General features: G+C 32.5%; 2 protein-coding genes and 2 long non-coding RNA genes across 4 annotated transcripts; 3 read left to right on the top strand and 1 right to left on the bottom strand.

Moving 5' to 3' along the window:
- The first annotated feature begins 129 nt into the window (after window positions 1-129).
- Window positions 130-2,155, top strand: LOC106433142. Its single transcript, XR_007315354.1, has 3 exons — window positions 130-1,375; window positions 1,464-1,562; window positions 1,680-2,155. It is a non-coding gene; the product is annotated as an uncharacterized LOC106433142 (long non-coding RNA).
- Window positions 2,156-4,822: 2,667 nt separating this feature from the next.
- LOC106433147 (protein PAM71-homolog, chloroplastic) lies at window positions 4,823-7,243 on the top strand. Its single transcript, XM_013873990.3, has 9 exons — window positions 4,823-5,192; window positions 5,381-5,525; window positions 5,750-5,933; window positions 6,018-6,065; window positions 6,153-6,249; window positions 6,339-6,568; window positions 6,642-6,692; window positions 6,780-6,884; window positions 6,977-7,243. Exons 1-9 carry the CDS (start codon window positions 5,051-5,053, stop codon window positions 7,040-7,042), a joined length of 1,068 nt encoding a protein of 355 aa, XP_013729444.2. The 5' UTR covers window positions 4,823-5,050; the 3' UTR covers window positions 7,043-7,243.
- Window positions 7,007-9,545, bottom strand: LOC106433149 (dirigent protein 18). The gene has a single exon (XM_048737667.1). It carries the CDS (start codon window positions 8,042-8,044, stop codon window positions 7,310-7,312), a length of 735 nt encoding a protein of 244 aa, XP_048593624.1. The 5' UTR covers window positions 8,045-9,545; the 3' UTR covers window positions 7,007-7,309.
- Window positions 9,546-23,162: 13,617 nt separating this feature from the next.
- LOC106433144 lies at window positions 23,163-23,892 on the top strand. Its single transcript, XR_007315353.1, has 3 exons — window positions 23,163-23,568; window positions 23,652-23,722; window positions 23,838-23,892. It is a non-coding gene; the product is annotated as an uncharacterized LOC106433144 (long non-coding RNA).
- The last annotated feature ends 279 nt before the right edge of the window (window positions 23,893-24,171 follow it).

The raw sequence follows: 24,171 nt of genomic DNA, 5'->3' as shown, positions 1-24,171 counted from the left end.
GTAAACCTCTGTCCGAAGTTGAATTGTATTAGAAATAATAATTATCACTTACTCACTTATCTATCTATCTTCTATCTTCTATACTAATAAAGTTGACTTGTGTTGTGTCCACAGCCTTCCACATCACCAAAGACCATAGGGCAAAAACCGCCACGTGGCATCTATAGTTAAACGCTAATTTCACTTGCGTTGTTTTATTTTGGTTGTACCGTGTTTTCCACCTGAATAAAACGATGAGCTTTGTTTTGGTATTTCTTAGGAAGCCCATATATTCTAGGGTTAGATGTATTGTCACTACGTAAGCTAGAGAATAAGTCGCGTGGCTCTTTAATTCTCACGAGTCACGACCTCCGCCATTCATCTATGTAACAGCTACCATTAACGTCATTCTGATACTTTAAGCCATGCATTAATGTTTCTTGCACCACTTCTCCCACTCTCTCTCGAATTAAATCAGCAATGGCATCCTCCAAGTAACCAACTGAAGCTTTACCTATATATGTCTTTGTTGCTTAAGATGAACAGACACACCTAAACGAAATCTCGAAGGTCTCTCTCTATTAAATGCTTTCTTTCTAACTCACGATTTCAAACCCATGAAACAACACTGGAACCATCGCCGCTCCAGCTTCGTGATTTGACGACCGGCCACTGTAGACATATTGTTGTTACACGTGGAGAGATCTAAAACTTCCAAGTTACTAAGCTTCAGCCCACCTAAAACTTTCCCAGGAAAATATAGGGTCTTGGAAGAGAAGTGAAGAAATTTCAGGCCGATGCAAGAACCAAGTCTTGAGAAAGTAGATATATGACATGAATAGGGTTCTTCTATAGATCCAAGCTGGTGAGTAGAAAAAAAGTAACTGAAACCAGAAACAATGAGGAACAAGAGAGACAAAGTCATACCATTAAATCAGGTACACATGTTTTTTGTTGGAGACCGATCTGGTGAGAGATTCTTGTCAGGAAGAATTTTTGGATCTTATAACTAATGGATTTCTCTATACAAATACTGATATGGTGATGTGTTTATTATGTGTTGCTGAACCCATTACCCATCGCAATGACAGTATCGGATAAGTGTTTTAATGGGAAGACTGTTTAGGTTAATACTCGTGTCAAGTAGACAAAGCCTAAACTCACCTATACAAAGCCTTTCCGACTATGACCGATGTATGATGTGCAGTAATATGCAATTTTTGATTGATTTTTTTCTTTGATGGAAGAATAATAACATGTTTCTAGGAAAAAAAACCTCAAAAAAGACGCAAACGTGGAGAAGAAACCACAACTTTCTCTTGTCAAAGAAGAAGAATATAAAAACATTATTGCCTTCCATGGTGAAAACTTGGGTCCTAAACATCAGTATGCTCGAGTAAGTTCTTAAACCGAAACATAACCATGATCGTTAATCAAGTTCATTTTTTTCTTTTCTTTTTGTGACATACTAATTTCAACTGCAGCTGGAGAAGAACACAACTTCCAGGTCAAAAGCTTTTAGAGGAACATCCACAACACTTTGATAGACAGGATGCATATGAATATATGGTGAATTGCAAGAGGTAGAGAACTGCTTTTTCTGGAAAAAAGTTCTCTCTCCATCGTGAGAGGACCATTTTTCACATGTCAATAACAGTTACATCAGCATGTAATCTGAAAAATTTGTGTATTTCCTCAAGGTTGCATCAGGTACAAAGAAGCAAGTGGCAAGCAAAAGAGTTATAACAATGGAGGACACCTCAAAGATGAATGGTGAATCTCAGGTAGCTACACAGCCTACACTAATCAACAAACCTTTTGTTTGTGTTGTTTCTTCAGGGGAGAAAAGACCTTTAACTGTCCCAAAGAGACCAAATTTCCATTGCATTCATGTACCTAAGAGCTGTTGTACAAATAGAGTGGCATTACTTGTCTAAAATCTCTGGACTTCACACGGGAGTTTTGTAATTTGGTTTGATCTTTGAGAAGTAACAGAAGTGAGTTTTTTTTAGTGTGTATAAAAAAACACATGCTCATCGTTAGTATTAGCGAGCTCAGAGGAGAACTTGTAGTGTTGAAAGCTAAGGAAAACTTGAGAGATTCTAAGTCTGGGGGAAAGAACCTTGATCTTTGTTCATTCTATCACGAGTAACTCCATCAGTTTAGTGTTTCTGAATTGAAGATGTGGTGATGTTAATCATTGATAAATACCACAAGGGCTTTTAAATTTCGTTAATAATAATGTATTGATAAAAACTATTGTAAAATTATTATTCTCTGAAGAAAATCAATTTGATGTTTTTAAATGACTCGACATATATTTATTGATTATCTCAAATTGATGAAACTGCCATGTTACGTTTCATAACAAAATTTATATCCAAGTTTTTTATTTGAGAAAGGGTTTACTACCCAAGTTCAGAGGTATACGAACCTATAGACAACCTATAGAACAATCCTGTTCAATTCAAGTAATGTCTTAACTTCATATCGTGCCAGAGAAATAAATTAATTGCAAATAATTAACATAATGCAAACAAAGAAATCGGTTAAACGAATTCCCTCAAAACAACTTATTTTACCCCTTGTTCGGAAACTCGCTAGGCGCTACGCGTGCGTTCGGCTTGGGCCTAGCGCCTAACGAAGAAATCAGATTTTAATCGAGGATTAATCGGAGATTAATTTTAAGTTTTATTTTATTTTTAAGATAAAGTTATATAGAAAATATAGTTTAAGTAACAAATCATAAAGATTACTTGTGGTCTATTGGTTTAGTTATTGCTTGGTAACATACCAGTCCTGGGTTCAATGCCCAAGTTAGTCACTTTTGCATATTTTTTATATTTTTTAGCTAAATGGCAGTTTTGTAATTATCTCTTCACCTTCTTTTTTTTTTTTTTTTTTTTTTTTTTTTTTTTTTTTTTTGCTAACCGAGTATCCTGGCCCCACCGAAGTGGTCCAGACTAGAGACCGAAGTGAGCAAGGACGCTGCCAGGGCGTCACCATGTGGCTCACCGTGTAACGGTCTTCGGTCTCGGATGCTGCAGCCCATATGTATCTCTTCACCTTCTTATTAGGGCTTTGCCTGTTTTTGCAACTTTTTTTTACGGCTGCCATAGATTTTCTTCGAAAAATCTTCATTTCTCATGCGTTTTTTTGTTGTTGTTTACACATAACAACTATATATCTATCAATACTTGTTGATTTGAACTTCAAAATCGCGAAAACAAAGATTTTTTTTGTATCAGACCGCCTAACTGTCTGATTGGTAGCAAATCGCAACGGTAGGGTGCCGCTTCACGCCTAGTCGCCGAAAAATCGGACCTCCTCGCTGTGTTTTAGAACAAGGATTTTACCTGGCAACACACTCAAAAGAAAAAGCATATCACCAGAAGAAATGATGAATTAAATGCTAACAAACTTTACTATTAAAACCATTTTCTGTGAATAACCTCGGGTTCATTTTCGTCATACTCAACCATAAAAATACGATAACAGCTATTTTTATAAGCAAAAACTTATATTTTATCTGATATACCTATTCAATCATTTTAATATTATAAAATTATAATTCAAAACAAAATACGCTTATTGCGCGAATAAAACATATTAGCTGATTTATGTACACCAAATAAAAAATAGAAAATTACCACAAATACTACATTCATATTACCACTTTTTATGTTTACACTAATCACTTTTACCATCATTTTTAATGAATGGTAAAAAATACTTATACCTCTAGGGTTAACTAATCTAGACTTATAGTTTATAGTTGAGAGGTGGGATAGAGTTTTTGGAATGTGAAATTTAAAATTCTAATAAATATATAAATCAATACTTAAAAATATAAAAAAGTTAAAAATATTTTCAAACATAATTTTCGATTTTCAAAAAGAAATTTTGAAAAAAAATATTAAAAAAAAGATTCGAAAAAAGTTCAAAATTGTTTTTTTATAAAAAAGTTTGAATTTGAAAAACTATATTTCGAAAACATAAAAAAAATTATTTGTTTTAATTTTTATTTAAACAATGATTTATTATATATATATATAGAAATAAATGTATAAGAGTCTTTTGGCAGTTAATGAAAAATCTATTTTTGAAAATGTCTTTTTAGTGATGATAAAGATGAAAAGTGGTACCATGAAAGTGGTAAACATGAAATTTTCCCCAAAAAAAATATAAAATAAAATATTATCATTCATATATAATAAAAATTTGTCTATGTCCGATTTCTCCAACATATATTTGTAATGCACAATTTTACTCAATACTATTTTTTCTTTTAAACTTCATGAAAAATTGCTTCCAACTATTATTATACGCCCACATCAAAACCAATAGCATACATGATCTGCATTTCAAATTGTATAAGAAAGGGCGCCAAGCCGGTGTAGGGAGGTGGTTTGCAGATCGGATGCAGCATGGAATAAGGAAGGGCGGCAAGCTGGTGTAGCTTGGTAATTTTTAATCAATGGGAAGGAGCACTTCGGTGCTGGATCCCTAACTTTTTCAAATGTTAAATCACCCCTTGTGGTGGAGGGGTTGGCTCTTCTCGCAGCGATGGAGGCTGCGATATCGTTAGATTTCAAGCAAATCTCTTTCGAGTCAGACTCGAGTAGACTGATGACAGCAATCAAGGACGGCTCAACTGTTTCGGATTTGCACGAAATCCTCGGCGACTTTTCTCTTTTATCTTTAGTTTTCAACTCTGTTTCTTTTTTTTAGGTCAGTAAATCTTCTGTTTCAAAATTATTTTGTTGTAAACTCATCTGTCTGTAGGGCAGGCCAACCGTTAGTATATAGTCATAAAACGATGCCATTTATTTATCCTTGAGTGCAAAAAACACACGTGGCGCAGCGAAGTCAAATCCCAACCGCACAGACAAAGCAACCCGAATTGCACAATCCTATCTCCATCATCCCCATAACCCATTCTCTCTCTCTCTCTGCAGAGTAAAATCCGAAGAAAGTCTCCATCTTTCTTTCTTTCTGGGTTTCCTGTTTATCAAACCAAAGCAATGATTCACTAAACCCTCTGCTTCCGTGGATTCAGAGTAAAAGAACAATGACTGTTACAGGCGTTAGCAATAGTGCTAATTCCACAGCATTAGCATCTGTATATTCAGTACGCAAGCTCCCGTTTCTCTCTCTCTCTGAATCGTTGCCTTGCCCCAAGAATTCTAGAAAACCAGCGTCTCCTACTCCTTGTAAGTCCCAAGTTCCGATTGAGATTCCATCAACTCACCACAGAACTCTATTTATGCTGCTTGGATAGTGCAACTAAGAGTTGGAATTAATGTGTAGAAGACGGTTTACAGCTGATTGATTCATGATCTGCTTATTGTGTTGGGTTTTTTTTTTTAGTGTTAATGAACTTACATAACTGGCTTTGCAGTAAGATGTAGATGGACATCAAGATCGGATTCGCTCTGCGGAAAATTTAGAGTTCATGCATCAAATGCTGGTGTTGGATCTGGTAGTGAGGAGGATGGATCTCAAAGTAGTTCTCTTGATCGGTCTCATGCCACCTCATCAGAAAGGTTACTAGTTCATATTTTTGCCACCTTATTAGTATGTTTGCTGCTGCTTAGATTTATCCATCTCTTTAACTCTTGCTTTTTATATGAGTAAGTTGCATTTGAAGGGCATAAGTCACTAGGAAGTACATAGGTCATGGTGATTATTTATGTGTACATAGGTTAGTGGAAGCTAACGTAATTCAACTACTCTTTTGAAATGCATATATGATCCTTGTATCCTGCAGCTTAAAACCTCAAGGGCCATTCCCGTACTCTTTGTCGATAGCCCTTGTACTACTGGCTTGCGGTTTGGTATTCTCTCTAATCACATTTGTCAAGGGAGGACCATCCTCAGTTCTAGCAGCAGTTGCAAAATCAGGCTTCACAGCAGCCTTCTCACTGATCTTCGTTTCTGAGATTGGTGACAAGGTAGTATATGTCTATTCATATTACATAGATTTCTTTTTGTGTTCTGAGATCTGACGTATATATATATTGTTTTGGGTTGGACAGACATTTTTTATTGCTGCGTTATTGGCTATGCAATACGAGAAAACATTGGTACGCTTGCTTCTAATATCTCTCTCACACATTCTCTTATGGTCCATTTGTTACATCTGACGTTTCTTTGGATTTCTTGACGAGAAGGTCCTTTTAGGTTCAATGGGAGCTTTATCGCTGATGACTATCTTATCCGTTGTTATCGGGAAGGTTTTTCAATCCGTGCCTGCTCAGTTCCAGACAAGTAAGCTACCATAGGCTCTTCAGTCTTTTCAGAAACGAACCCTGTGGAAAAATATATGATTGGGAGACTTCTTCTCTCTTGTTGAACAGCACTACCGATAGGAGAATATGCTGCAATTGCGCTTCTCATGTTCTTTGGATTGAAATCCATCAAGGATGCATGGGATCTTCCACAAGCGGAAGCCAAGAATGGTGAGGAAAGTGGTATAGAACTCGGTGAATACACTGAAGCTGAGGAACTCGTTAAAGAAAAGGCGTCGAAAAAGTTGACAAACCCACTTGAAATCCTCTGGAAATCGTTCAGCCTTGTGTTCTTTGCTGTAAGGAACTTTAATTTGTCTGTTAAACCATCCACGTTTTGATGATAATTGATGCATCTTTGATCTAAATCAGGAATGGGGAGATCGGTCAATGCTTGCAACTGTTGCCCTTGGTGCTGCACAGGTCTGATCCATACCATTCCGAAACATCACAAGCATTAGCTCACTAAACCCTAAACAACTTTCTTCTTTATCAAACTCTTTGTCACAGTCTCCATGGGGAGTTGCGAGTGGAGCTATTGCTGGACACTTAGTGGCAACATTGCTTGCTATCATGGGTGGCGCCTTCTTAGCCAACTATATATCTGAGAAACTGGTACAGGCAAATAAATGCTTACACAAAGTCCATTCACAGAAACTGAAATGCTTTTACAAACTGATGTAAAATTTGGTGATCTTTTGATTTAGGTGGGATATGTTGGTGGAGCTCTCTTCTTAGTATTTGCTGCAGCTACATTCTTCGGAGTGTTCTGAGTATACTCATGGCCCTATAGGAGAAGTAGGGGCTGACCGAACAATGTTTGTTCCTGAAATTCATAATCCTTACAGTATTCTATGCTTAGTTCTTTGTCTGGACCATAAGCATGTAATCAATAAACACACAAAGCGCTTCCTATAAATGGTGCAGGATATGATGTTTGTTGTACCAAATCATATAAAATTCAATGTTTCTTTTGCGTTGTTTGCATTACTAGAAAACATTTCTCAACTCAAATGGAATCACACATTCATTTACAAGTTTCAGTACTTAAGATGGACAATGATCCTCAACAGCATCTCTGCTCCATCAACAAAGTGTTGACCTGCAGGAATCAGTGGCCTTACCTCTGCAAACCCACAAGCGTTCTTAAACCTTCCGGTTCCCCCAGTCACAGACAGATGCGACATGGCGCTTCCAATTCTGTAAATTCCGTAGAAGTTGAGATTATCATTGTACTCTCCACCTTCAAGCATAGCTGTGAAAGCCATCATCTGTGTGCTTCCATCTGCTGAGCTTGCAACATAAACCCCCTGAGCTTTACCAAGTGGCTGGGAACCCAAGTCAGGACCGGATGTGATTATGTCGTCGATCACCGTGATCGTCCCAAAGCCGAGACTCAGACCATCAGGACCCAACTGTGTCTGAATCCCGTTCAGATTCTGACCTGAAAACGCTGTACCGGATAAACCAGTACCTAGAGGAATACCGTTGATACCGTTGACCGTTGGCATTGCGCCATTTGCATTTGGTATGGCTACACCGTTTTCTGGCGGAACAAAACCAATCTGCTTAGCAAACGGTACTTGACCGTTGTAGATGTTTCCAAGCAAACCGGTGATGGGTCTTGCTGTTGGACTGCTTCCGCCAAGTATATCATGCATGTACAGTTCGAAAATCGGGTCTTCAGGTGCAGGGTCGAGTGCGGTTGTTGCAGTAAAAAGAGCAACTATGAGAAACATTGATATTGAAAGTGAGAATGGTGAGTGTTTGGTCATTTTGGAGGATGTTTTTATTTTCGGATATTTTTTTTTGTTTTGCTTTGTTTTGTATTTGCAAGAATGAATTGAGTGATTTTGAGATTTTGAACGAGTATATAAATATGAAAGAAAGTGATTGTGAAGTTGTTTAGTTTTGAGGATTGTGAAGTAGTTGAGATGGAGAAGTTAAATATAGCTTCTCTTTCCTGTTTGAATACTTCGAATGGATTATATTATAACAATTATATATTAATGTTAGAGAAGTGAACCAGATTTGGGTGGTGGTTTAGGTTTTGACTATAATTGTTGATTAGCGTAATGGCCAAGGAAAGCAATCAGGCTGGCGAATCTTCTGTTTCTAAGAAAGTGCCTATATGATCCAAAGGCAAAACAATACTTATATGGTCCCAGTTCATATACAAAGGAATAAGGGAAACATGTAAAGCTAACAAAAAATGGTGTTCTAGAAAACTTGACGAAAGATTTTATAAATATTTTTTTTATAAAAAAATACTATCTTATTATATAAAGAAGAGAATCACCCTCTTCTCATCAAAACACGTCAGTAAATAGGTTTCTTTGAGTGCGACACGCGGCAGTAAATTTTACCGCAGCGTTTCATTTAACTCTGTAACATGTGTTATGTAGGCTTTGTATGTGACCCTTAAGTTTGCACGATTCAGCCAGCCCAGCAATGAGTTTCTCCACTTCTAAACGCTGCTTTGAACGTTGTTTATATATTATGTTTCTTTTTTTGCTTTCATCTCCGCCATTAGATATCAAGACGGAACCAAAGTTCTGAAAAGTTGTTTCAGCTTCTTACTAACAATCTCTACCAGTTCCAGATTCGCAGTCTTAAAGTCCTTATTAAATTATCACTTACCTACGATCTATCTTGAATGCGAGCTTCATCATGCAAAGCGGTGGAACTTCAAGTATAAAAAGATAAGTTTTCGTACTATGACAACCATGTTGGAGAGTGGAGATGCAGATGTATTATATACATCTCTGTTACTCTTTATCTTCAACAATTTTTCTTATTATATAAAGAAGAGAATCACTCTCTTTTCATCAAAACACGTCAGTAAATAGGTTTTTTGAGTTCGACACGTGGCAGTAAATTTTACCGCAGCGTTTCATTTAACTCTGTAGTATGTGTTACGTGGGCTTTATATGTGGCCCTTAAGTTTGCACGATTCAGCCAGCCGAGCAATAAGTTTCTCCACTTCTAAACGCTGTTTTGAACGTCGTTTATATATTAGGTTTTTTTTTTTGCTTTCATCTCGGCCATTAGATATCGAGACAGAACCAAAATTCTGAAAAGTTGTTTAGCTTCTAACAATTTCTATCAGTTGCAGATTCGCAAAGTCCTTATTAAATCATCACCCAAGCATGATCTATGCAAGCTTCATCATGCAAAGCGGTGGAACTTCAAGTATAAAAAGACAAGTTTTCGTACTATGACAACAATGTTGGAGAGCCAAGATGCAGATGTACTATATACATCTCTGTTACTCTTTGTCTTCAACAATTTTCATCTTCTCTTTCTAGGGTTCTTGGTGTTCTTCACCTTCTCCTTTCATAAACCGATCATTGAGTTTCTGGAAGTTAATGGGAGGTGACTTTATACGGCAGATCTCTGGAGCAATTTGATTTTTGTGTCGTTTGGACAGTTTTTTTATGCCGAGTAAGGTAAATTGGAACTGTTACGGGATGCCTTAGCTCCTTCGATTTGAAGAACAAACAATTAAATGTTCCTTTAAGATTTATAAGTAATGATAGGATTAATCATTTGAGTTATACGTTTTCCAGTCGCAGAGAATGGCGGAGCTGATATGATAAGCAAGCAGAGACAACAGCAAGAAGGGAATCACAGGAGAAAGACCGTACTCTCAGTGCTCTGGTACAGAATGATGTACGGTCCTGAAGATGCTATATGCATAAGAGATTGAAGAAGCTACTTACAGGTTCACGAGCAACAGAAAAGTAGGAGAAGGCTCAATAAGTAACTTGATTCATTGATGTTCGCTTGATTCTTTAAATTCTTGAGACTTTTGTTCAGGAAAAAAAAACAATTTCAACAAGAGGCTGAGGATCTAGAGTTAATATGTAGAGAAAAAGATATGCTCTGCTTTTCTTACTTCCAACAAAGTTGCTTTCCGACCAATTTTTTAACCAATCCACTGAGATTAATACGTATGTTATACACGATATAAGCCAATAGCTAAGAGTTGAGTAACTTGCCTTCGTTGAAGTTTATTAAGAAACATTAGTTAGTATCTATTAGTATGGAACAGTCACTGACAGCAACGATTCTGAAACTTACTGAGCATACCGCACCAGCTAAGGAAACTACACGGTATCCTCATCAGAGAAGCCCCCAGGCAGATGCATTAGATTCCGGAACATGACAAACTGACATCAGTTAAACAGCTTCAACACTGGAAACCAGGTCTGCAGTGTGAGACTTACGGGTACAGTACCCTCAAAGCTAAATACATGCTGGGAATTGATAAAAAAAAAAACATTTTGTGGCCACATACAAAGTTCAACTATATATAGTATATACAATGTTATCAAAGTTTGTTCGTGCTGGAAATTGATAGTGGAGACAATTATTGAAATCCATCAACATCAGTATCAAAGTGATCTGCTTTGGGTTCTAAAAATTATTGCAAATATACAATATGGAGGTAAATATGCTAAGAAAATTACAACTTACTGTGGTTTGAACATTTAATTTCAATTATTGAGTTGAATCGTTGGTTTGTATCACTAAACTAACCCCCAAAATTAGCAAAAAAAAAACATAAATTATTAATGTATATGATCTTAGTGTCAATAAGAGATGTCAACTAATTACAAAAAGAAATGTAAACTACAAAATCGGACCAAAACTCGAAAAATGCACTCAGCAGCCACATTTATTCTTTTTGCACCAAAAAACAAGAAAACTAAAGAATACAAAATCAAAAGATAGAAGATAGAAGAAGAGAACCTCTTATACAAAAAGGCTCTCTTGCTTTAGAAACAAATTATAATAATTGTCCGAGAATCTGATATTGTTTTTTTTTTCCAACTTAACTTTATTAGATTAAATAATAAATGGAAAATGCAAATAAGAAATCAACCATTGAGGTGGTATTTTTTCTTTTAAAAAACTCTATATTTGATTGTTCCTAAACGATTTGTAGGCTTTCGTTTCAATCATTGAATCAAGTTTAAGACGAATATTGTGTTCGCCAAAGTCAACACAAAAAATATAGGGTTTGATTTTATATATATTGCTGCAAATAGTGATTCATCTAAAGCGACAATGGTGTTTCGGGAGGGTTATGTGAAACTAATCTTAATGATGAATCTCAGTATTTAGCAGCCTTTGTGTCCTTTCGTCTATGTTCTTCTCTTCGATACCGTTATAGATACCGCCTTTGTTGTTACTAACGATATTCTTAACTCTTTCAACCCCCACGACTCCTCATTCAACGCATATTTTTTTCTCAACAAGTCGGTGGATCTCCAGCTGTAAAAAGAGTAAGTCTTCATCCTGTAAACCCTTAGAAATCCTAAAAGCTTTTGAATTTTTTTTCCAACAGAATGGCTATCCACATCTAGATCGAGTTCAGACCTTGAAACCAAACTCCAAAAAAAGAAAATTGATCCAAACGGGTAATGGCAAGGAGTATCCAGCTTCGTCGTCTCATATTGTTCCAATTCAAAGGTTTTTTTTTTAATTTCAATATCTCTTCTTGCATGTGACCATAAAAAAGTGAAAATGTCCACATTTCAACTACCATATGAACAAAATAATCAAATGCATACATGAATGAAAATGAAAATGTGTTAGCGGCTCATTGCTATTTTTCCCTCTATATGCTATAATAGAATAAAATCTACTCAAATCCACCCATATTTCTTTCTATAAAATAGAGATTGTTATTTTTTCTCTATATTTAGAGAGAAAAAATAGCATTTCTCTATAATAGAAGTATGCTTTTTTATTTACACAATAGTTTTTTTTTTGTCAAAGTCTTTTAACTTTTGTTATTATAACTGAAAACATATTTATGAATAAATAAATAATTTTACATATAAAACATATCCTTTTTTGGTTTACATGATAATTCTCTATTTTTAGAGTTAGAAAAAAAAATATTATTATTTTATTTAAAAGTCTAATTTTTATTTAACAAGTGATATTTTTAGTTAGATAATATCTACTTTTTAATTCTTTTTGTATAGTGTTGATGGTTATATAATGTCTACATTTTTTTTGTATAATGTCTTTCTCTAATAAGATATTTATTTTAAATAATATTGAAATTTTAAGATTTTTCAAAAATTATAATGAATATGTCAATTTTAATATTTATAAGCAAAAAGTGTTAATTCTAAAATAAAAAGTAATATTTTAAAAATATTATTTTTAGAGGAAGAAATAGATGAATATATTAGAGAGAAAATCATCTCTATTATATAGTTGGTCTTTTTTAGAGAAAAAAAAACACATTGGAAATGGTCTAAACAAAAACCTCAATAGAAGAAGTTAAATGCCACAATATCTTATAAATATTAAAAATCAAAACACGTTAAAAACATGAACAAATGCCAATTATGGATTCACAATTGTAAACACTATAAAACTAGAAAACCACATAAACCTCATCCAAACTATATAATATGCTATACACCGCAACTTTTTAATATATACACAACCATCAAAATCGAACATAATAATCTTAACATATGTTTTCAATAATAGGGATGGAAATCCTCAGGAAATACTTAGATATGCAGAAGTGGAGAGCGAGGTATGGGCGGAGGCTCAGACTACAATTCCAGAAAGACAAGTTTTGGGCCCACAAAACTTTGAATGACAAGCATCGGGACAGTCAAGAATCTGTTTTATAGATGGTGCATGGAAGGAGAATGACAAATTCACGGGGCAGGGATGGTTCTGCAGAGAAGTAGGATCAGATGAGAAAATGATGGGGGCGATGAATCTCCGAAGAAGCTTATCAGCTCTACATGCCGAATGTGAAGCTTTGATATGGGCTATGGAGTGCATGAAGACCCTTGATTTTTCAGACATAGTTTTCGCAACAGACTGTTCTCAATTGGTGAAGATGGTGTCATCACCTAACGAATGACCAACTTTTGCTACACATATGGAAGAGTTTCGACGCAGTAAGTGTTTCTTCCCTTCCTTCAAGATTCGACATATACCAAGAGCAACTAATCTAGTGGCGGACAAGCTTGCATGAGGTGCTCGGAGTTCCCCTTCAGCTGTGTTTTATGTTGATTCTACTCCACCGGTTTGGTTTTCCGAGCCGGTAGGTTTATTATCATAGTTTAGTTATTGTTTAAAAAAAATAAGAATACAATGATATGTACTGGCCGAGTTGGTAAATGATTGATTATATGTCCCGTTGAACCCGAGTTCGAAGCCCAAAATGCTGTTTGTGCCCGTTTTATTATTGTTTTCCTTTTAATGATGGCTAAAAGCGTAATTTCGTAATAATTTCCTTCTTTTAGACATGGTATTTTTCTGAGCGTAATGTCGACAACAGCCATTTTTTTCACAGACTTAACTCCTTTTCTTCTTCTTTTATCTTTAAATTTGTAACAAATAATGATAAATCCATCTAATAACACTGAAATTTACATTAAAACGAAAGAGCTGATGATTTTTTTACTAGATTCGAGTTTTGTCCCGAACAGACAAAAATCGGGATTGTAAGAGGCCACCAAGCGCTTCACCGCCGCGGAATCGGCCGCCTTGAGCGCGTTTTCGAACAGAGAAATTATACATGTTATTAATACAACAACAATAAGACCAATAAATTAAATGATATCAGAGCCAAAATAATTATTCAAGCTATGAAAAACACTTACGAACATTTTCAAACTCGATGCAATTTGTTGCATGATTTCCTTTATTAAAAGGTTTTAAAAAGAAGATCTCTGTATAATCAATCTAGTTTAAACTCATCTACATAGATTATTTTCCATCTATGGAAACACTGTCCCTGTATGTATTCGAGGCAACAAGTCTAAAGAAAGGCAGTAAGACCGTTGGCAAGCTGCATTTTTGTCGACATAGAACCGATTAGTATCTTTTTAGTATGAGTTTAAATTTAGCATGATTAATGGTGTCTTTGTTTAGAAAACTTTTTTAATCAAAACATGCATCAACCTCTGCATCATATGCAACAATTAATTCAAGAGAAAACTTTGTCAAAAATAACCTCATTCAATCAAGAAATATCAAAAGATTATTTACCTCATATCAACCCATAACCTATATATCAAATATGTACTTTTTATATTAAAACTGCTTCTTCAATAAAAGAACATGAGCAAACTCTATCTCTCCAAAATAAATTTGAGGAGAGTAAACTATTATCTTCACTAGTTTTAAATAAATATAGACAAAAAGAATTCAATTATATCCATTATGTTTTAATACAAGTTGCTATAAAGCCTTTATCAAGAACCGGAAAAGATTCACCAATCCCCTTGTTTTATTAAGAGATAAAACTTTGCTAAAATATTAAGATTCTATCCTTGGAGCAGTCCAATCTAACTTATGCAGCGAAGCTAAAATTTTAAGATTTACTCCTTGGAGCAGTCCAATCTAACTTATGCAGCGGAGCTATCCCATATATATTAAAGGAGAAAAATTATAATAAATGCGTTCACACTAAACTGGACATATGTCACATGTAGAAAGCTTCTCAGCCAAACTCTACATAATTATGTTCACACTATGTACTTTACGTTTTTAATAGAAAACTCACATGCATGGTTCTTCTTTACGTTATTTTTACTGTTTACGAATATAGCTGGACAAATTATTCATAAATTTTTATTCGCTTCGTGATCCGTTTTGATTTGAACCGAAAAATCCGGATATCCGTTACTATACAAAGCAAATCAAATACTAAAATGCAATGTCCGTAAAAAAAATCACAAATATCAATATTTATAGGAGCATATGTCCAATTTGATCCGTTATATGCATGTATATACATATATTTAAAGAATTATATATAAGTTATATATTATAGTTTATATAAATTTTACAAAATTTTTGTTTTTAAATAATTTCATTTTAAGAATTTTATTTTTCATGTATTATTTTGAAAAAAATTTCATTTAATATTAATTAACAATATCTTTATATATTTATCAACCATCTTTATATACTTTTAGATACACATACATGTGCACATTGACGTGAGCACCTTATAACTAAGTATTTACCACAACTGAAATATCTAATTTTTTGGAAGTTAAAATATTCTTTTTTTTTCTTAATGCTTCTTTCACTATCGAACAAATTGTAGTAAAATGATTTGTCTGAATAATTTTCTTTTCTTTTTTTTAACTATTATCCGTTTAGAAACTATAATATGAAACCATTGGTTCGACATCAGGACTATCTAAGATTCATAACATGAACAAACAAATAATAGTAATTTTTGATTATCACAGAAAAAAAAAAACCAAAAACATCAAACATTTTAACCGAACAAACCAAATAAATATTGATTTAAAATGACAGTTATATTTTAGGAAATTAAAAATTAAAAAAAACAACCTAAAACCGAACCGAAATCCAGATTAAACAAATTAATGTCTCTTTAAAAAAATATCAAAACTAATAATCACATTCCGCGAAAGGCGCGGGTTATTACCTAGTATACTTTAATTACGCTCCTAACTTTCAAGTAAGTTTACATGACCCAGCTAATACTAAATACCCTAACATTAAATGTTCATTTACCAGAATTCAAATCCCCTATATATTAATTGAGGAACATTTGAAAAGATGTAACCTCAATTTTGTATTAATTAAAAGAGGCCCCAATGCATAGGTGGCACTCAATTAGGTAGTCAATTACATTCAATTGAAAAATAAGTAGGTCCACATTCGATTTTTATATGTTGTTAGATACATAAGTTGGTCAAACTATATGATATAATGATATGATATGTTATTTTCTTTCCTTAAATAAAACCTACGGAATTACCATAAATGACTAATATATATATGACAATTAATGCTTTTAATAATAAAGATTTGATAACAATTTATATCTCCTCCATCATTTTTTGTTTAATTTTATATTATTAAAATAAATTAAACAATCAAATTAGCTATAAAAATAAAATTTAGATTTTTTCGTATATGTTATATTTTGAATTTTTAAAAACGACAATAAATGACTAAAACTATTAAAATTATTATGTTAAAAATTAATGATCAATGGTTAACATTTTTATTATAAGAAGATACACATGATTTTAAAACCATATGAGTAAAAAAAACTTATTCTTAGGTCCACCCTCTAGGGTGAACCTCTAGGTTCACCAACCAATAAGATTGTTTTATTTTATATTCGATATCTTTTAAAAAAGGAAACAAAATATTGTCAAATTATATTATGTTTTTAAAATTAAAAGGTAAAAAAAAAATAGTAATAATTACAAAAAATAATATTTTCGTTAGCATAACATTAAACCCTAAATTCTAATCCCTAAACCCTTAATCCTAAACCCTAAACCCTTGGATAAACCCTAAACTCTAGGATAAATCCTAAATTCTAAATCAAAATCACTATATATTAAAACATTCAAGCGTTTAGGGTTTAGAGTTCTAGTGTTTTTTATTTAGAGTTTAGGATTTATCCAAGGGTTTAGGGTTTACCAAAGGGTTTAGGGTTTACCCAAGGGTTTAGGGTTTATCCAAGGGTTTAGGGTTTAGGATTTAGAATTTAGGAATTAGGATTTAGGGTTTAGTGTTTTGTTGAGAACATTAAAAATATATTTTTTTTTAATTCTTTTTTCTGTAACTATTATCTTTTTTTTACTTTTTTATTTTAAAAACATAATATAATTTGAGAATATTTTGTTTCCTTTTTTAAAAGATATCGAATTTGAAATTATGAAATCCTATTGGTTGGTGAATCTAGAGGTTCACCCTGGGGAGTGAACCCAAGAATGACTCAGTAAAAAATATCATTTAATAATAAATAAATATATATATAGATTAAACACTATATACCATAAGATTACATAAATATTTTAATATTAAAACTTTCAATGAATTTTCAAGAACATTTATAAATTATAAAATTATTAAAGATTTCAGATTGAAAATTTTGTTATCGATGATTTAAATATTTTGTTATAAAACGATATGAATGATCATAGTACCGTATGATTATAAATTCTTATTTAATAAATAACTATACAAAATATACTATTCTTAGAAAAATAGGTTGGTCCATCTTAACTTATATTACACTTTTTATAAAACTAACTATCGAATTGATAAATAACGTACCAAAAAATGTTTTGCACTTTCCTTAAATAAAAGCTACGAAATTACCTAATATGATTAACGTATATGTGAAAATTAATTATTATGAATAATAAATATTTGATAACAATTTTTGTATCTTAGTTCTTTTTTTAATTTTATATTTTAAAATATATTTAAAAATCACATTAAATATATAATAAAAACATTTATATTTTTTCTTATATGTTATATTTTGAATTTTTCAAAACGTCTATAAATTATTAGAAATTTGAAGATCCCCACTCTGAAAATTTTGTGATCAATAGATTATTTTTTTGTCATAATAAGTTACAAATGATCATAAAATTGTATTAATATGAACTTTTATTTAATATTATAAGAAGATACACATGATTTTAAAACCATATGAGTAAAAAATATCATTTAAAAATAAAACACACATATATATATATATATATATATATTATACTATATACCATAAGATTACATAAATATTTTAATATTAAAACTTTCAATGAATTTTCAAAAACATTTATAAATTATAAACTTATTAAAGATTTCACATTGAAAATTTTGTTATCGATGATTTAAATATTCAGTTATAAAATGATATGAATGATCATAGAACTGTATGATTATAAATTCTCATTTATTAAATGACTATATAAAATATACTATTCTTAGAAAAATAGGTTGAACTATCTTAACTTACATTATATTTTTTATTAAACTAACTATCGAATTGATAAATAATCTATCAAATTTGTTTTTGCACTTTCCTTAATTAGAAACTACGAAATTACCTAATATGATTAACGTATATATGAAAATTAATTATTATGAATAATAAATATTTGATAACAATTTTGGTATCTTAGTTTTTTTTTAATTTTATATTATTGAAAGATATTAAAAAATCACATTAAATATATAATAAAAAATTTATATTTTTTCTTATATGTTATATTTTGAATTTTTCAAAACGTTTATATATTATTAGAAATTTGAATATTCCCACTCTGAAAATTTTTGATCAATAGATTTTTTTTTGTTATAATAAGTTACAAATGATCATAAAATATAACGCATATGAATTTTTATTTAATAAATATTCAAACTAAATAATATATATATATATATATATATATATATATATATAAATAAATACTAATGATCTAAAGCAACAAGATTGGCTGATCAATTTAGTCGTCCAGTTGAAATCTTTCAAAAGTATGTGAAAGACTAAAGTCAAAGTAAATATGGTTTTAGAATAGTAATTATATTTTACTGACCGAAATACCGAAAAAAACCGAACCGAACCGAAACCAACCCGATATTCGGATTGAACACCCCTAATCCAAATGAAGCCAAACTATTGTTTCATTCTCCAAAATATAATAAAAAGAATAACTTAATCCCGCGCAAGGCGCGGGTCTTATCCTAGTTCTAAAATAAACGACATTGATATTTGTTACTCTACCAGATTTATTTTAAACAATCAACCTCTGATTTAAAACAAGATGTTTATTACAAGATAAAGGAGAAACAACAATTTTAGATGTCTTTAGATGTTCATAGTAAAGACACTCCAACAGCTACAAACGCACCCAAACAATTAAAGTGGGATGCCATAACTATTCCATATCAATGGAAAATTAAAGTTACTCAACCCCTTAGAAATTTTAAACAAAAAAATATTGAACAAAAATATTGAACAAAAAGATGGAAAACATTCTTTTAACTTGTATCTTATAGAGATCCACTTCCACCCAAAATTAGTTCATATAATTCAAGAGCTTTTTTTTCCAAATACCGTACTGGTCAATCTAGTGCAGATACGGAACCAGAAAGTGTAAACCAAGATATTATACAAAACAATTCAAGTAGAGTTTCAAAGTACCTGTAGCTGAACCGGAACAAATTCCTACATCATCTGACTTTAAATACATAAATGTCATAACCAAAAAATATGAAATTGATAAACAATACATTAAAGAAGACTTTTATTCAGAAGAAAATGAAGAAAAAAGTAATTAGTATTTCAAAATATTCACTGAAGAACAAACAAATAAATTTAGAGAAAAATGGTATAATTCTTTTTTGATTAATCTTTATATTTATTAATCAAAGAATGAATGGGCATTTACAATGAAAATTGAAAGCTAATTATAACTCAAAAACAAAAGGAGATCATATTCTCCAAATCACTCAACCTGTATAAACCTCAAGCCATCTTCGAAAAAGCCCATCCAATTTAAGATTTCCCCAATATTTCAAAGACTGAATTATATTTCTAATGAGTTTATCAATACGACGTATCATTACCTCAGTGGTCAGCCAAGCCCCCTGGTGTAGCCTCGAGTTCCTTTCTCTCCAAATGAAATAATACTAGTTTGAAAGACTAGCTTCAACAGGATAATATCCAAAAAATGTCGCCTCGATCGCAGCAAAGAAGTCACCATGGTGGACCAGTCCGGTGATGCTGCAAGTTGGCTGTTAAAGTAATCCAAATGGTGAATGTGACAGGGCACGCAAAAAACAGATGATCCCTGCTTTCATCCTTCTCTCCACAAAACAAACAACTTTGAGTGATCCCCCATTGCCTCATTCGAACACCGGTTGATAACCTGTCCTTAAAAGCCAACCAGACAATGAAAGTCTGTCGCGGAACTTACTGAGGAGACCAAACAAAACGATGCCATGGGACTTCCTGATTCCTGTCCCTAATCTGATCCCACGTTCTCAAAGTAGAGAAGTGATCCTTAAAGTCGTCATCTCCATGTCTCCAAAGTATAACATCTTTCCCGGCGTCTGAAATTGGCTTCCCCGCGCTCTCATCTCATCATAGACAGCACTGAAAACTCTCCTACCTCGCCTTCTAATGTTCCACTCCCCATCCGTACAAGGCCTGCCTAAGGATCCCAAGATACGTCGGTCCCAAATCTCATGTTTTATCAATGAGGCGACCCGTACCTAACCAGTTATCTAACCAGAAATAGGTTGATTCCCCATTCTGAGCATCAAAGCGCAGAAACACATTCCCCATTGGCTTTAGTTTCAACAGTTTTCTCTACAACCAAGACCCCTTATTTGAGTCTTTAACCTCCCAAAACAACCCTTTCTTCATTAACTCAACCTGAGTCCAAGCAACCCAAAGAGAGCCACACAAGGTGAAGAGCTTCCATACCAGACCCAATGCGAAAACTGTTGATGTTTCTCTAAGTTTCCGAATCCCCAAACCACCTTCTGTTGTTGGTAAAAAAAGATCACTCCAAGCTACATTTACCTTATGATGTGAATTAGGTGAGACAGACCAAAAAAAAGCACTACATAAACTCTCTATATCATCTAGACAAGCTTTTGGCAAGATGAAGGCTGTGCACCAGAAGTTAATCACACTAGAGATGACCGACTTTATGAGCTGAAGCCGACCCGCAAAAGATATGGACCGATGGGTCCACGCTAAGAACCTGTATCGAGTTGATCAGTGAGTGGCTCATAATCTAATCTGGTCCATGCTTTAGTCGTCAATGGGAGCCCAAGATACCGAAATGGCAACATTCCAACAGAGAGACCCTGCATCTCAGCACTTTGATGCAGCAACAACTTGTTCTAACCTGCAGAGTAGATAGAAGATTTCGCTGCATTTGAAAAAAAATGGTATAATTGCATGATGCTAAAAAAAAAAGAAATATTCCATTTTATATGGTTTGAAACATATTCAATCCCCTATAATATAAATTATCCATTTAAAATAATTAATACAAGTTCATCTTTAAGTCAAGTATGAGAACAAGTAGATGGTAATAAAATTAAATCAATTCATTCACCATTAAAAGATTTAAAAATAAATAAATCAAAACGACGAAATAATTGGCATACCTTTTAAACCAAGAGCTAATAAAGATGATAGGGATCCGAGAGTCCTACAAGATATTAATATATCAACAAATAATTGTCAAAGCCAATTTTTGTACACAATTTCTAAACAAGTAGACAACATAGATGAATGAAAATAATAAATTAGACCAGTTTAGCCAAAGTACTCAACATCCATTTTCATCTATAACCACTCCAATCTTTAAACCAATATCAAGACAAATTATTTTTCCTGAGAATGAAATCTTAAAATTAATTACAACTATATTAGATAGATTAGATAAAAATAAAGGAATTAATATTATAGATGAAAATGATAATGAATCTTTCCAAACATCATTACAGTCAGAAAATGATAATCAAGAAATAAATCGAATAAAAAAATTAATGAGATTTAAAAATCTTTATTATTCACAGCATACTCCACCTGATATATTATTTGAAGAACACCATAAAAATTCTAATAATGTATAAACTGGAGAAGATATATATATATATATAAATTGAATATTGATGGACGTTCGTAATATGAAGTAATTAATTTATTTCAAGAAAGGGGAATGGCCGATATCCTCCTATACATTAAAAGAGAAGTCACTTTAGTGATTTCTGCTGACATGTCATTAATATAGAACTTCTCAGAAAAATTGTTATAATTTTATTGGTCGATTTTTTTGAATTTTATTTTTTATTTATTTTAATCAATCACTTATGTATAAAAGCCCAAAACTATTGTCGATTTCGTTAAGCCCATATATAGCTAAGGGATAATAATTATCGATTTAGTTTAGCCTTGGGCTAATACAAATATTAAAAACTTTTCTTATTATTAAAACAGTAAACTTTCGCATATTGATATCATATTAATTACATTTCCTTAGAAAATATTTTAATGTTTTTAATTAGTAGGGGTGAGCATTCGGGTACCCGTTCGGGTTCGGGTCGGGTATTTTGGATTTTCGAGTATTTCAGTATAGAGGTGTAGAACCCGTTCGGGTATTTTTGTACTTCGGGTCGGGTTTGGGTATTTTTAGTTCGGATTCGGTTATTTCAGATCAGGTTCAGATATTTAGATTTTGAAAAAAAAAATTAAAATTTTTATTTCTCAAGTTTCTTATATTTAAAAATATAACTTTCAGTTAACTAATTTTTTATTTTTAATAGATTGAATGGTTAATAGATTTGGACATAAAAATTTAAAACTAAAAATGCATTAATTTAGTTATTTTTTAAAAAAAATTGGATGTAACTTTTTGTTAATTTTTTAAATAAAAAACTTGACATGCATTTTTGGATCGGGTTCGGGTGCCACTTCGGATATCGGGTAAAGTGCCCACCCCTACTAATTAGGTTGTTTGTTTTTAATAACTTACCTTTCTAATATGGATTACTTGCGCAAGTTGAAATCATTAAATATGCAAATAACTTATTGACAAAATTTGTTTTTAATAAGTTACTTTTCTAATATGGATTACTTGCGCAAGTTGAAATCATTAAATATGCAAATCACTTATTCACAATATGGATTACTTGCGCAAGTTGAAATCATTAAATATTTTCGATTTAGTTTACCCTTGGGCAAGATTTAGAATTAAGACAAATATTAAAAACTTTCCTTATTATTCAAACGGTAAATTTGCGCATGTTGATATCATATTTATTATATTGCTTACAAAATATTTTAATGTTTCTAATTAGGTTGTTTTTTTTTAATAACTTACCTTTCTAATATGAATTACTTGCGCAAGTTAAAATCATATCATATGCAAATCATTTTTTGACAATACACATTTAATATCTTTCTTTAAACGATTTCATTATTTATTGTGCAAAATATTGTGCGTCATTAATATGAGAAATAAATCGACTGTATATATATAGGAGCCACCCATGGTCTTAAAATACAAACATTCTCTTTTCATTCTTTAAAGTATTATTCAAAAATCTCTCCTCTCATACTATTAAGGTATTACGACGATGCTGCTTGTGTGCTAAGAAAAATGTGTTTAGACGCAAAGGCTCCTCATCTTTCATCGACTCTGCCACTCACTTTACCTTGGAAGTTCAATAAACATGTACAACCTAATAAAGGACTAACCCGCCAAGGCAATGGGAACTCAGAAGAGCTACGTTGTGTCATTGCTGTTATTCGACAGTATGTTTTCTTAGCATATAAATCACCTTTATCTCCTCTATACTTCTATCTGTTAAAATTTTGTAATTACATGACCATGGCGATCGAACTCCAAAACAGAAGGTGAAACTAAATGTTACAGAGGAGAAACTGTTAAACCTGATGCTGAAGTACAATGATGGAAAGCCAAGAGCTGAGGTGCGAGAGGCTCCAGCTTTTCTGTCATCCATCTTTTATCAGAGTCTTGATTCATTTTATATATATTTTTTTTCTTTTTGTAGACAAAACTAAAAAGTGCAGTCCAGTTGCAAGACCTATTAGATGCAACAAGAATGTTAGTTCCCCGTACAAGGTAGAACCATGAACTCAACTCTTTGTGTCTTGTCTCCAAAAAGCATGTCTGATCTATCCTTTCCATGTGTTGAATACTGGTAACGACAATATGGTCTTCCTTTTTTTATATGTAGACCAGGTCGTGAGAGTGATAGTGATCCAGAAGACCTTGAACATGCTGAGAAGCTTCACCAAGTTAAAGCAGTTATTGAAGAGGTTCTTTAGTACTTTCTCTTTTTTTGTTGAATATAGTCCGGGGAAAGTATTACATAGTATCATTTAGTAATACTATCTTATATCATTTTTTTTGTTGAATATACTATCTTATAAGTAAGCTAGCATTATGCGTTTTTATTTAATTCATGAGGTCATTTTCAAAGCAGTAAAAAAACCTAGAAAATTAATAATCGAACCAGCTACCTTTTTTATTAGACCGAATATTAGTTCCACCAATAATCGTGGTCAACT

The sequence above is a fragment of the Brassica napus genome, chromosome A8, assembly GCF_020379485.1.
Source record: "Brassica napus cultivar Da-Ae chromosome A8, Da-Ae, whole genome shotgun sequence".
Lineage (NCBI taxonomy): Eukaryota > Viridiplantae > Streptophyta > Magnoliopsida > Brassicales > Brassicaceae > Brassica > Brassica napus.
This window is presented reverse-complemented; position numbering and strand designations above follow the sequence as displayed.

Excerpts from the sequence above, each read along its gene's own strand:
- LOC106433147 (XM_013873990.3), top strand. The coding sequence starts at position 5,051 with ATGACTGTTACAGGCGTTAGCAATAGTGCTAATTCCACAGCATTAGCA. Across the intron at positions 5,526-5,749 it reads CATGCCACCTCATCAGAAAG|CTTAAAACCTCAAGGGCCAT; the intron begins GTTACTAGTTCA and ends TGTATCCTGCAG. Across the intron at positions 6,066-6,152 it reads TGCAATACGAGAAAACATTG|GTCCTTTTAGGTTCAATGGG; the intron begins GTACGCTTGCTT and ends CTTGACGAGAAG.
- LOC106433149 (XM_048737667.1), bottom strand. The coding sequence starts at position 8,044 with ATGACCAAACACTCACCATTCTCACTTTCAATATCAATGTTTCTCATA.